General features: G+C 32.6%; 1 protein-coding gene across 19 annotated transcripts in view; it reads right to left on the reverse strand.

The window, feature by feature from the left end:
- Positions 1-15,132, reverse strand: part of DGKB (diacylglycerol kinase beta) — an 832,080-nt gene that overhangs the window by 194,261 nt on the left and 622,687 nt on the right. For all 19 annotated transcript variants that reach the window (XM_030932056.1, XM_030932048.1, XM_030932051.1 and 16 more), the window contains one exon: positions 4,672-4,762. In XM_030932056.1, the coding sequence (XP_030787916.1) occupies positions 4,672-4,762 (91 nt within the window). The remainder of the gene's footprint in view (positions 1-4,671; positions 4,763-15,132) is intronic.

Genomic DNA, 15,132 nt, shown 5'->3' on the forward strand with positions numbered 1-15,132 from the left:
CCATTTTCACTCAATATTGAACACAGCAGGTAGTACACTAAGACAATTATTTGACTAGGCCTTAGAACCCCACTGTGACAAGTTACTTTCAGAATTACTGAAGGAGGATTCCTTTGTTCATCTGCAGAAAAGGAGAGCATGTTGCAAAGAGGCTTCTTTAAAAAAAAAAAAAAAAAATGAAGCAGCTGAGTTACGTGTGACAATTGAAAAACATCAGTGTATGCCATTATTCATGTTTTCACTCTTCAGAGTCTTGTCATGTTTAGTTTTAGGGAAACAGAGTAAGTAGCTCTCTGAGAAGTGAAAAAAAAAATTCTGAAAGAGTTGCAAAGAACAAGGACTGATGAAGAACATTGATGTTCCTTTGAGAGCAGGACAATGTACTTAAATAAATTGCTATTTATTAATGATTTGTTTCCACTTGTTCTTGACCCCAGGCTACCTTCCTCTGTTTGCTTTAACGTTATGTTCATTAGTCTGGAAAATTTCAGTGCTGGTTCTGATGGAGACCAGTAATTGTAGCATACCAGTTGAGTGCATGAAAATAAAAGCTGAGGTGAAGGCTATGAAATATAAACAAGTTATAGTACTGTGTCAGATAATATTTTCATTCCCTTTGAGATTTATGACTTTTAAAAAGGTAGCTACAGAGGAAAAGAATATAAAAGCTTAAAAGCTAACAGCCTCAGTTAGTCAATAAATCCTGAGTATTTTTATTAGGTAGAAAAAAGGTCGTTAACATATAGTACTATGGGAGCTATTTATAGAGTGCAAGGCTGTGATGCCATTGTCCACTCTTTTCAGTTTTAAAATGGAAGATCTTATTCCAGAGACAAATTTGTCTAAAAGAAAAGAAGACAGTTTCAGTTTTTCTGCCAATGTGTTTTAATCTTCATGAATAAATGAGTCCTGAGTCACATTGTACAGAGGTGTTAAAAACAAGCTTTATATGTGACTTTAGTGTTTCAGATCCACTTAACATGTCAGTTGATAGGACTATTTAAAACATGTAAAGAACTTTGGAGTGTGGATGGTAAATGTGATGAGATACAATTAATGATAAACTGTAATTTTTTTCCATAGTGGGTCTGATTCTATGTCTATATCAGATAAAAATTTCTATTTTTACTCCATGAAACCTAAAACATTATTTTATAGGTAATTTCGGTATTAGGACACATGGGGCAGAGACTGTGCTTGGGAATTCTGGCTATTGCCTTTAAGAACTCTGTTTTCCAGGTTGCTGAGCAATTGTCTTTTGAATCCTGCTAATTTATTTTGTGTTTTTGATGCTACTCATGCCATTTATTAATTCTCGAGATCATTTAGGTTTCTAGGGGTATTTAATAATTACAATAAATCAGTATTTTGGGATGGAAATTCTTGGCTTTAAAATTTACCATCTTTCCCAGTCTCCCTGTCAACCAAAAGACTGAAATATCTATAGAATAGGCTTTCTTATTCTCTCATTAACTTTGCCCAGTACTCTGTGCAAACTAAACATTCATGAACTCTGTATCTTCAATTCCAAATGCTGACCTGTTTCTTAGGCACACATTTCACCCCCTGCCCTAAATACTTTAATATAAACATTGGTTTTAAAATATTTTCTTGCCAGGCGCGATGGCTCAAGCCTGTAATCCCAGCACTTTGGGAGTCTGAGACGGGTGGATCACGAGGTCAGGAAATAGAGACCATCCTGGCTAACACGGTGAAACCCCATCTCTACTAAAAAATACAAAAAACTAGCCGGGCGTGGTGGCGGGCGCCTGTAGTCCCAGCTACTCGGGAGGCTGAGGCAGGAGAATGGCATAAACCCGGGAGGCGGAGCTTGCAGTGAGCTGAGATCCGGCCACTGCACTCCAGCCTGGGCGACAGAGCCAGACTCCGTCTCAAAAAAAAAAAAAAAAAAAAAAAAAAAAAAAATTTCTTGTAACTTAAAAAAATTTATTTTTATCTTTTATAATAAAGTTAGAAGATAAATGAATATCTTTAAAAAATTCTACTTTGTGTATCATTAACTCTACATATATATGTAAATATATATTTTTTTCAATCAATTTGCTCATTAGATTTAAACATTGTGGCAGCAACATAATTCTTGTTTCTCTTAAATTACTGAAGAAAATGTTTATCTCTGCAATGGAGATATAATAGTATCATAAGGTTTTAATGAAGACTAAATCAAATAATATATGTGCATTGTTTAGCATCACCTGTGAAGCAGTTAATAATAGGTAAATCTTAACTATTATTCCATGATATTCATATATACCCAAATGTTTGCCCTCTTTGGGAGGAACTCATATGTGAAAGAGAAATATTAAATAAAAAAGACACACAAAAGAGAGTTTGATTTTGAAAAAGCTGCCTATAAAACATGTATCTATTGCTGGAGGTTCTGTTTTTACTGAAGTAGTTTATTCTGTTATATATTTTTCAAACCATAGTAGGTATAATTTTAGGACAAATAGGAAGCAACAACAAACAGAATCAAATCTTCGAATTGCTGTTTTTGTTATATTTAATTATAAACTAACCTTGAGGGTAGAAAGGCATATTCTGCTAATATGATAGACAGGATTCATTAAAAAGTGAGCAGAGAAGCAGATTTTGCCTTGCTATTCATACACACACACACACACACACACACACATACACACACACACCAAGATATGCAAAAATACAAGGGGGCATGCACACAGTGCCGGCTGTGATTTATAAATATTATGTAATAGCACCCAAAATAAGCCAGGGATGCAGAGCTAGAAGGCCAGGCTGAGAGAGTAAGTGGAAACAGCACTCCAAGAAACATAACTTAGTTCTTTCTACAGGCCCAGATTTCTTGGAGAACATTCTAAATAGTTTAAGATCTCAAGCTCTGTGGATCAAAACCACTTAATTTTATCATTATTTATCACATTACAAATCACCATTTTGAAATGTATTTTCATTCAAAATATTTTGCTGTAAATACAACACTTAAAGATTTTTTTTTTTTTACTTCATGATACATAGAATCTTATTTTATAGATCAACGGCTTTTCAATCTGTGCTCAAGGGTAGAATAAAGTAAAGGGAGGTGCAGGAGGATTCAGGATCTCCATGTATATTCAACCAAAGCCATACTTCTAATTTTTCTAAAACGTTTCAGTTTCTGCTGCAAATTGTATTTGAGCATAATTTTTGAGGTTAAGAAATACTCAAAATCTAGTATATAAAGCAGTTTTTTAAAAAAAATAATGATTCTCAGAGTAAAGGGGGAATGTATATGTTTTATTGAATATATATACACATAAATATTTATATGTATATAACAATACATATGACACATAACTATATATACTAAATATTTATGTAGTTATATGTCATATATAATATATAACTAAATATGTAACTGTAGTACATATATAGTTACATAGATATACATGTATATAGTTATATATGTGTTTTATATATATATCATTTTTGTATACAGTTATATGTGTACATATACATATACACAGATATATCATCCTAAATAGTAATAACAGAAAGTCCATGTTGAACCCAAATCCTTCACCTCTGTTATTATGTTCCTTTCAAAGGTTATGATCTGATCCCGTTATGAAGGTTTTTTTCCCATTCAGTGACCATCTATTCTAATACTTAATTATATTTACCAATCATGATGAGATAAAAGTGCTAAAAGGTTACACTGAGAGTAGTAGTATTATTAATAACAGCAAATTGGAAAGTTAGGATAATGAAGAACCTAGTCAGGCCATTGTGTGGTCCATAACTACTTCTGTTTACCAAACTTATTACCTGAATATAAGCAACTAATGATTTAGGAATCAGTAGCAAATTTTTGCATTTATTTTTAAAATGAAAAGCGTTGAAGCCAATGTTTCTCAATTTATATTAACTAGTCATTAAATGTTTCATGTTTCATAATTCTGTTCTTCTGGTTTTGTCTTTATCATTTATCAAAATACAACTTTTCTTTTTTCTTTAACCCCTAAAAATCTCTCAATATAACGAAGTCATTTTCTTTTATAATATTTCTCCAGAATTTTGAGTCCTACAATGTCTTTTTTTTTTTTTTTATAGACCTATTTGCTCCAAGTCTTTTTAAAATGTGTCTTTTCTTGCTATCTTTGCTCTCTTTCTTGGCATTTCCACTTTCTATAAATGTAATGGGGAAATGGCAACCTTGGAAACTGAGAAAACCTAGTTAATGAATGGGAATGGAATGGAAAAGTATACTTTTTAACCTTTATTCATAAAAGTAAGTACAATTTTAGCAAACTGTGTTTTAAAGGTTATACGATATTGAGACCCCAAAATAATATTTTTTATGTATTCTGCAACTTTTTTCTTTTCAACTGCTTTTATCTTACACATTACTAGCTGCACTATGCCCAGTAACAACTGCATCGATTTCCAAAGTTGTGTTCCACTTCTCATTCTTTTATACTATCATAAAACAACCCATATCTACACTTAACTTTAGTATGTCAGATAGTGCTGTATTCCAAATGAGTGAAAGAAATGACAATTTAAAATCTTGAGTAAGTCTCTGTGGATTGCTAATATATATTTCATTCCATGGGCTCCAATGCAAACATACTAACAACCAAGCTCAAGCCATTTCATTGTATTACAAAAGAGAATCCATTTTTTTCTTACTTCTATTTCTACAGATTCATGTAGCTTCTTGCAGGTGGCTGAGAAAGTTTCAGATGTGCCAAACTCAAAATACCAAAATTTGTTCTTCATTCTGAAAAAGAAAAGGAAGAAGCACCTTAGACAACTATCATTAACAGAGGGATCTTTTAAAAAATGATGTAACTCTGTCTTGTGTTATAATAGAAAAGGTCTGAGGACATGTGACATCTAAAATGTAATAGATGGTCATATAATTTTCAAAGCTTTAATGTTGGTGCCAAACTGTATGATGGCCTTGAGGGGATTATAAGAATGTGTTGATCTAGCAGACTCAAGTGCACCTTTAAATTTTTGTTGGTTCATCACATTTTAAAAAATGGTTTTAATGCTCATGATTCTTAGCTTGTTCTTAGGCAACAAGTGAAGAGTGTGCAATAGTGGGAAATTATGATACAGCATAAAGTTTTTTTTAGTTATTTCAAGAACTAATATAGAATAAAATAACTAAGAATGTAATAATATTATATCAATAAAAGTTGCAAAGAAAATATAATTAAAATAATTTCAGTATTTAATCTTAAAGTAAAAGACTCAAAATTTATTTTCTTCTATGACTTGATGGTATTTTTGGCTTTTTGTACCAGGTAATTAAATTTGTTATCACTGAATGTAATTTTACAAAGGTCAAATAGATTTTTATATTATCTAGTATTGGATTTGAAACTTTGTTCTTGTGAAAAAATGCACTATTTGATTATACATAGTTCTAATAGTGATCATGCCCTCAATTAGAAGACAATACATGTAAGTGACAGACATTTTCACACATAGAAATGAAACAAAGAAGTTTTTGTTATGGTATTCGAGTATGTCTCTCATATCAAATTGAAGTATTCTGTTTAACTTATAAATATTGATATCTGCTTCTTACATTAGAATGTAAAACATTTTGACAATTAAAAAGACATCTGGCAAGGGCCTTACTACTTAGTTCAAGCCTATTATTGGTTTGGAAAATGACATTAAACCTAATAGAGTGCTTATTATTATGCTATGTTAAACCCAATAGAGTGCTTATTATTATGCAGAGTTCTCTGATATAAAATTATAAAATACAAAGTAATGCTATATTATCTATCTAAACATAGTCAATAATGTTTAGGCTCTCACAAGTTTTTATTTGCTTACAAAATTCACAATCCCTTCATGAATCAGTCATATTCAGGCCAGTAATCTGAAGGTCAGTATAAGTTTCATAGGATTCTAGCACCATGAATCTTTAATCTTTTCCAGAGAATATTTGACTTAGTTTATGGCCGGGTTTCATATATGTGAGCAGATGTAAATAGATGATAGCTGGTGAGATTGGTAGGAGGTAAACATTTAATGACAAGATCTATGGGCCTGTATCTACATATGCATCTATATTAAATTAATGTAAATGTCTATTTTATAGAATCGATATTCTTTTGTAAATTTATACACTGAAGTCATGTAAAATTAAAATATTTTACTATTGAGATTTATCATTCTGATGAAAAACATATCATTCTGTAGATGGCGAGAAAAAGATTGGTTTATACAAAGAGGTCTGAAGACATTCTTAATGAATACGTTATGACTGTTGGAACAGTCTTTCTATATTCAGCAACTTCCTAATAACATTTTTGTGTTATTCTTTTCTCCAGATCTTCCAGGATTCATTCATTAATTCAACAAAAGTTTAATGAGAACATTTGCTGTGTTAAGCACTAAAGGTACAAATATAAATGCAATTACCTTTGTCCCCAAGGAGCTAAGAATGTTATAAATTTATGGGCATATCAGTTTGTTAAGGGAGGCAGGAACGTAGTGGAGGGAGTATACCTGGACATGTGAGGCTCACTGGGATCTTGGTTATTATGTCCTTTATTTACCAGGACTGAGTCTCTTCCCTGTACTCTCTCAAAACCACAATTAGATATCACCTCTTTTTTTGTTAGGATGGCTATTTTCAAAAACACCTCAGATAACAAGTACTGGCAAGGGTGTGGAGAAAAGGGAACATTTGTATACTGTTGGTGAGAATATAAATTTCTATAGCCATTATGGAAAACAGTACTAAGTTTCCTAAAAAAATTAAAAAATAGAACAACCATATGATCCAGCAATCTCTCTTCTGTATATATACCCCAAAGAAGTCAAATCAGTACCTCAAAGAGGTGTCTGCACTCCTACGTTCATTGAAGCATTATTCATAATCACCAAGATGAATGAACAACCTAAGAGTGGATATATGTACACACACACACACACACACACACACACACACACACACAATATTACTCAGCCTTAAAAAAGAAGGAGATCCTGCCATTTGATGCAACATAGATGAAATTCTTGGATCTTACGCTAAGTGAAGGAAACTAGAACATAAAGACAAATCTTACATGATCTCACTTGAGATCATGCAGAATCAAAAAAAGTCAAATACATAGAAGCAAAGAGTACAACTATGGTTATCAGGGGTCAAGGATGGGGGAAATAAGGAAATGTTGGTCAAAGGATACAAACTTACAGTTATAAGATGAGTAAGTTTTGGAGACCTAATGTACAGTATGATGGCTATAATTAATGTATGGTAGCAAGGGGGAAAATAATGTATTACATATTTGAAATTAACTAGAAAAGTAGATTTTAAGTATTCTCACCACAAAAAGTTACTTTATGAAGTGATGGATATGTAATTAGCTTCATTGTGATAATTATTTCACAATATATGAAAACATAATATTGTACATCTTGAATATATACAATATTTATTTGTAAATTATACCTTAATAAAGCTGGAGAATAATAAGTAGACATTATTTTGAGATAATTTTAAATTCCGGTGCAGTTGTAAAAAGTAACATGGAGGAGTCCAATGTGCCCGTTACAGTTTCCCCCAATGAAAATATCTTGCAAACTAGTACAACAGGACAGCCACAGTGCTGACATTGATACAGTCAAGATGCAGAACATTCCCATCACCACAAGGTTCCCTTAGGTTCCCTTATGTTGCCCTTTTATAACCACATCCACTTCCACCTGCCCCCACTCCTTCCTTTACTCTGACGACCACTAATCTGTCATCCAGTTGTATAATTTTTTTTTTTATTTCAAGAATGGATATAAGTGGACTTATATAATAAGCAAATTTTGGCATTTGAATTTCTCACTTAGATTCATCCAAGTTGTTTCATGTATCAACAGTTTCTTTTATCACTGAGTAGTAGTATATGGTATGAATGCATCATAGTAAAGGACTAGTATTTAGAATATATAGAGAACTCTGATGATTTGACAGTAAAAACAACCCAAACAATTTAATTAGAAAGAAAGAAAAGACATAAACAGACATTTCACCAAAATAGATATACAGATGGAAAAAAAATATGTAAAGATGCTCAGCAACATTAGCTTTTAGAGAAATACAAGTTAAAACCACAATGAGGTATCACCCCACACTTATCAGAATGACTAAAATAAAAAAGTAGTAAAAAAAATCTTGAATATATGTAATTTTCAGGTGATTTGTACCTCAATAAAGCTGAACATAAAAACATTGGTCTATTATAAAATATAATAAATATAATTTCTAAATGAAATATGAGCCAACTATTGTAGGAGGAACACACTTCAATGATTCAACTAATTTTATCTCAAGAGTCCCTCAGGCTTTAGAATAAAAGGTAGCATGTGAATGAATAAGTAGTAGAAGGCAAGCAGAGAAGGAAGAACAGACAAGTTCTGTGCACCTTTGGGAGTGCTATATGATTTTAAGAGTAGGCTGAATACAGACTAACAAGTATGGTACGGTCTGTTTCAGAACACGTAAGTCAAGTTAATGGTTTTAGACTTGATCTTATGGATTAAGAAGAAGCTGACAGAAGTTTATTAGCAGAGGGGTGACATGGTGAACTTTGTTTTATGGGCAAACAAATCTGTCAGAAACACAAAAATGGGCTGGAGCGTTGAAATGCTGGTGTCATTAAGAGAACTGTAGTTATTGGAATAATTCATATAAAATATAATTGAAGGCCTAACCAAATGGCAAGAGAAATGGAAAAGAGGGGTTGAATTCAAGAGCTGTAAATGAGGTAGAATCAATAGGAACTGGTGATATTTGATTATACTGATTTATTCCATACGTAGATTATCTCTGAATACATAGATGAGAATACCAGAGTCTTAATCCAGCATACAAAGAGATATGGGTTTATATTTTGGCAGGTTCTGTGATTTAATGTACACTATATTGTAGTTTGAAAATTAAAAAATATATATATACACATACATACACACAAGGCTTTGGCTTGTATAGAAATGATTATTCCTTGTATTTACATTATGCCCATCAAAGTTCTTCACAGCTTAATTGGGATTATGTGTGTTTCTATCAGTTATCCAAGATATACTCACTTTAGCAAACATATCACAAGAAACAGAAATTCTGAGAATTTACATTCAGCCCTTATTCACCATATTAGTTAGGATTACTGCTCATGTGCAAAAGCTACTTTAAATTCTCCATTATTACAACCATTTTATGTTTCACTTAGATAAATATATGGAGGTAATAAAATGCACATGTTATCAGATTCCACATGACAAATTAAAGGCTGTTAAATTTTATTTTTTTTTCAACCAAACTGGTTTTAGGTTGTAGAAATGCAAAAAAGCACATTTAAGCATTTATGCTATCTGCTTTTATGGCTCACATTAGAAAATGATCCAAATAATTCAAACTTAAATTTGTCAGTGAAAACATAGCTTTGGGCTTTAAGAATATGGCAACTGGACATTTAACCTACTGTGAAATGGTCACAGCAAAGTCAAGTTTATCGTATTCCTGGACAGATTTCGTGACTCCAAGGATAGTAACAAAGGTCCTATAAACCTCACAAAAAGTTATTCATATGATTATTATTTGAATTAACATAGTAAACCCTATGCCAATGAATGTAATTGTAAATCTACAAGTTTCCATTTAATACTTAAAGTGCTTGGCTACCAGATAGTCAGGTAAAGATGAAGAAATTTGCTCCCATTTACCTGGCATTTTTATACTAATTTTGCTTCTTTTACATGTCCTGAGTAATGTGAACTATCAGAGATTTTGTTCAAGCAAAATCCTTGTTGCTATGAAATTTAGTTAATATTCAGTTCTTCACGTTTTTAGCTTTCAAATGGGTAATTTAATTTCCAGCAATATATTTTCCTTGGAGTTTTTCTTCCTGCCTTACATGTCTTTTATTTTGGCTTTCATTGGCTTAGTAACGTTAATGTAGCAAACATAAAACAAAACAAACAAATGAAAGTAAAGTACCAGTGCATTTTCCAAAAAGAATACAAAGTTACCTAATCAAACATGAAACTCATTTCTAACAAAGATGTAACATACAGAGGGCTATGAAATTATCTCATTTGTCTTACTGTAGAAGGCTCAAAAATCATAAGCAAACGAAAAAGTTCTAACTTAGTGAAATTACTCTGAGAAGTCATATTTTTTCTTACAGGTGCATTTGTTTTATTATTTTTCATGTATTTAGTGGGGATTTAGGTGGCACAGGAAGATAATTTATTATGTATAAAAATATTTATATGTATAAAACAGAAAGACTTCTGCTAGACACTGAACTCATTTTCAAGCATCCTTAACTAAGTGATTTGACTTATATTGTGTAGATAACATGCTCAACAGAGGAGAAAATAAATCTCTTTTGATACTAGCTTTTCAAATAAAAAAATAATATTCTAAGTAGTTTAGTTAAAATGAAATTAAATATTTAATTACTAAGGATGTTTCAGAAATACCATATTTTTAATGAGTTGTTTTTACTTTTGTTCTATTATTAAAATATTTTAAGTTTGTTTCAAATCTGGTTTTAAAATAATTTTCTCATGGAGAACATAGTTTTTAACTATGTTATGCAATAACTTTATTTTAGTACTAAAACTCAGTCTCATAATTCTATGCCATACCCTTGAAGCATAGCAGGAATTTGGACTTGCTTAACTATGGTGGTTAATGGGAAATGTTGACTTATAGTAATACTGCAGAGTAAGTGTTTCAAGTGGTACATTTATGTCATAGAATCAATTCGGTTTTATTCACTTTTTCATTGCCAAGAAACGTTACACTAAACATGGGTTATAGGGTTACTCATTTATTCCTAAATGTAGTGAGGTATCACTTTAAAAAATACACCACAAGTCAAATGGAAGGGCCTCGGTGGGACCTGATTCACCAGTGAATGAGCAGTTTCTGAAAGCTTTAGTTCAGGGAGGGAAAAGCACTTCCAGAGTAGCTGCAGCAGGCAGAATGTTGGCAGGGCACAGGGAGCCTGGTCGGCAAAGGAGCCCTAGGTCGGTGCAGAAGGAAAGGGAGGATACATTTGTAGTTTGTTTTTCATCACTTCTTGAAGTCCCCTGGGAAATTAAATGTCATCTGTATGAACTATGGCCATAGGTATTTGTTAAGAACTAAGTCCTGGACCAGTTGAATAAAATCAGCGTGTAATTTTTTTTTATTGACAACTATAAATCACCAATAAAGAGTTATGAAAAAGGTTGCTCAAAGTATGTAATAGTGGCATGAATGAGAACTTTTACTCAAATTTGTAAAAATTATAGTATCAAATTCAAGTATATAAAAAGTTATGTATTTGCTCATAGAAACTTGAAACTACAATTTTATGGCAATTACTATTCATATGAACACATTAGTGGTGGAAGTGACCCTAAATTCTATACATGTTATAGAAAGAACTCCATTTTATTTAAACCCCTAAACCCAGGCTTTTTTGTTCATAGAAATGTGTACTGTTTTTGGAGTAAGAGAATAATGTTGACAATATTATTTTATAAGGAGGAAACACAACTATAATCACTGCAGTGGAGAAATTTAATATTCATACCGAAGAAAGCAAACATTTTTCATATTTCCAGACAACAGGTAGAGATATAAATTTATTCAAATGACATATAAAAATGCTTGTATCTAATGCTCATTCATAAGATGTGCTTGTTAAGTCCCAGGGAGACAATGAAACAAGCTGTAGAAACTTCAGACAGAATCATATGATATTCCATCTTAGTTTGTAAAAGAAAAGATGGATATTCTAAAACTATAATTTTTAACCTGAATTACTTTTACAGGAGTAAAGAAACTTTTTTTATATGTAAGTGTATGAGAAGGATGCACCCAAAGATCAAATATTTTAGTTTTTAATTATTTCAACAATTCCCTATGGAAAAAACATGGTTTTTTAAGTGTTTTGATGTATAAGAATTTTCTATCATAATACTAATTATTTCTTACCTAAGTGTTCTCTTGTTCTCTATTTGTATTGTACATTAGAACTAATTAACAGAATGAAAATGGAAAAAGTATATAAGCAGTAGTGATCCCACATTGCAGAGTCATACCAAAAAGGTACACAAAGTAAGTCCCTAAGAGCAGTGATAAATTCATAATGATATGAAATGTAAAATGAAACCTATAAAATGTTTAAACAATAACCAATCATGTTGAGAATTGAATATATTTCAATAATAATTAAATCTTTACTATTAGTGATTCATGCCTGTAATCCCAGCACTTTGGGAGGCAGAGGTAGGCGGATCATGAGGTCAGGAGTTTGAGACCAGCCTGACCAACATGGTGAAACCCAGTCTCTACTACAAATACAAAAATTAGCCCGGCATGGTGGCATGTGCCTGTAATCCCGGCTACTCGGGAGGCTGAGGCAGGAGAATCATCTGAACCCGGGAGGCGGAGGTTGCAGTGAGCTGAGGTCGTGACATTACATTCCAGCCTGGGCAACAAGAGTGAAACTCTGTCTCAAAAACAAACAAACAAAAATAAATGTTTCATAATAATAAAAGTGTCCCTAAGAAATTTGTTAGAAAGATTTAATGAAATGTATGATAGTAATAATTGCTGTTGTTACAGATCATAGCACCGTCTCAAATGAGCTTAGAAGTGATGCTTCCAATATTTCATGGGAAGTAGCAAAATCTAGCTCAAGAAACCCTAGCTTTTTTTCCCCAAATGTCTCTCATTATATACAATAATGAATGCAGCATCACTTGAACCTTTTTTTCCTTAGCCATAAGGAAAATGTTATAGGCCAGAAAGCTCATCATTAGAAGACACCTTTGTTCATATTTCTGTTTAAGTGCCTTTATTTCCCTCTTCTGAAATAAGCCAACTAAAGAAGACAATGTAACCTAGAGCTGACTAATGGAACCTGAGGGAAGTATACAGTGGGCATCTAGGAAAGATTTTTTTCTCTGATCAAGACACATACAAAGTAAAAGCTTTGCCTCTCTTTTCCTGTTTTTGCATGTTGTGAAGGAAAAATAACTGAAGATGAAGCAGCCATCTTGCCTCCATGCAGGAAAAGACAAGGTAAACCCAGAGATGACCCAGATGATGGACAGAGCTGAACTGGCTCATCAGTAACTGTGAAATAGTCTCTGAATTTCTACTCATGAGAAATTTATAAATAGATTCATTATTTATTTTGCATATTCTGTCACTTGCAGCCAAAGCATACTCAAAACATAACCCACTATGTTTTATAAGAGAATTTTCACATATATTATTGAGATACTAGAAAACATAAATGAAGTGATATATTTTTCATACAATATTATTTTTCTAAATATGAAACTTGGTAGTGGCTGAAATAAAGGAGGTAAAGTAGAGAATTTCTGTTCAGCATAATTCCTTGTTTATATCTTGTGCCAAGGTATGCAGATATCACTGAATATACTTTCCTCATCTGACTTGCTGTCCCCCTAAATTTTCTAAGAGTCATTTTCACACTTATATGAGTGAAATAATTTTTTTTTAAAAAAACATGAAATGTTGCTTTTTTGGAGGACTCCCAATTTGCGTCTGATATTTTATCATTGTCAGTGAAGTCTGTATAGACCAGTGAGTGGTGAGTAAGTTGACACTTTTCATATTCCCCCATCTCACATCCAATAACTTACAAATAGAGTCACCTTGTGGTGTTTGAATTAATAAAATATACCTTGATGTCTGAGATTATCTGCAAAAATATTTAAGATATGGTATTTCTCTATAATATAAATAGGAACATGTACAGCCTAGTGAAAACTGATAGCAAAATGTAATAAGGTATGTGTTCCTGTATACACAAAAAGCTGTAGTTTATTTAATTGAATAATAATCATAAATAAAAAGTGTCCAACAAACAAAAATTGTTTTCAATAAGACTTAAAAAATAAGAGGGCACTACAAATGCACATATTAGCATGTTTCTACTCCTGACTTTGGATATCAGGGGAGGTTAGCATAACCCTCTTTCTAGTAGAATATAAATTCATTTATTCAACAATCTGAGCATTTACTATAGGTCCAGTACTGTGATAAGAATGGGAATTATGTTTATACAAGAAAAGATCTCTGCAGAACACTTACTTTGTATTAGAAAAAATACATTATTTACTATAAACTGAGATCAAGTGCTATAAAGGAGATACACAAGATGGTATGTGTGTATACAATAAAAGCAAGTTGAGAGCTCTCCTTAAAAGGAAATTGGCTAGGCCTTCCAAAGGTTCTTTTGCTGAAATTCCATAGTAACCAAGAAATCTGGAAGTTAATTTGGCTTTCTATGGATTTTGATATCATTAATGGGATGTTTTAAATTATGGAATTGTGTGTCTGAATCCCTGGAAAGGAATTATCATCACCTCCCCTATGTATAAGTGGTATATATATTTTATAGTAGGTAAAGTTGAGCAAGTGAATAAGAGCCTGACCATTTCTGGGTGTCATGATTCAATTATGTCTCTGCATTTACCAAGATGAGAGTGAGACTCTGGACTATGGATGATCACATAATCAAGACAGTGCCCACTGGAAAACCCAAATAACCTTCCTAGGCAGCAGAAACAACTAGCTGGATTATATTAGCTGACTATGTTGAGCTAGACAACAAATAGTGGAAGAATTGCTTGTTCCCCCATCCCCTTTCTGCTATTCACCAGTTGACTTTCTTGGCTCTCTCCCTCTCTCTCTCTCTCCCTCCCTGTCTCTCTCCACCCCCCCCCCCCATCCTATTTAGTGGTCTTTATTGAATGCATTAAGTCAAGCAATTGTTTAAGCACAGGTGTGAGACTGTAAGAATATAAAGTTCATTTCTTTCTCCTTGTCTGATTGCCCTGGCCAGAAATTCCAACACTGTGTTGAATAGGAGTGGTGAGAGAGGGCATCCCTGTCTTGTGCCAGTTTTCAAAAGGAATGTTTCCAGTTTTTGCCCATTCAATATGATATTGGCTGTGGGTTTGTCATAAACAGCTCCTATTATTTTGAGATACATTCCATCAATACCTAGTTTATTGAAAGTTTTTAGCGTGAAGGCTCTTGAATTTTGTCAAAGGCCTTTTCTGCATCTATGGAGATAATCATGGTTTTTGTTG

Source organism: Rhinopithecus roxellana, chromosome 6, assembly GCF_007565055.1.
Source record: "Rhinopithecus roxellana isolate Shanxi Qingling chromosome 6, ASM756505v1, whole genome shotgun sequence".
NCBI classification, from domain to species: Eukaryota; Metazoa; Chordata; class Mammalia; order Primates; family Cercopithecidae; genus Rhinopithecus; species Rhinopithecus roxellana.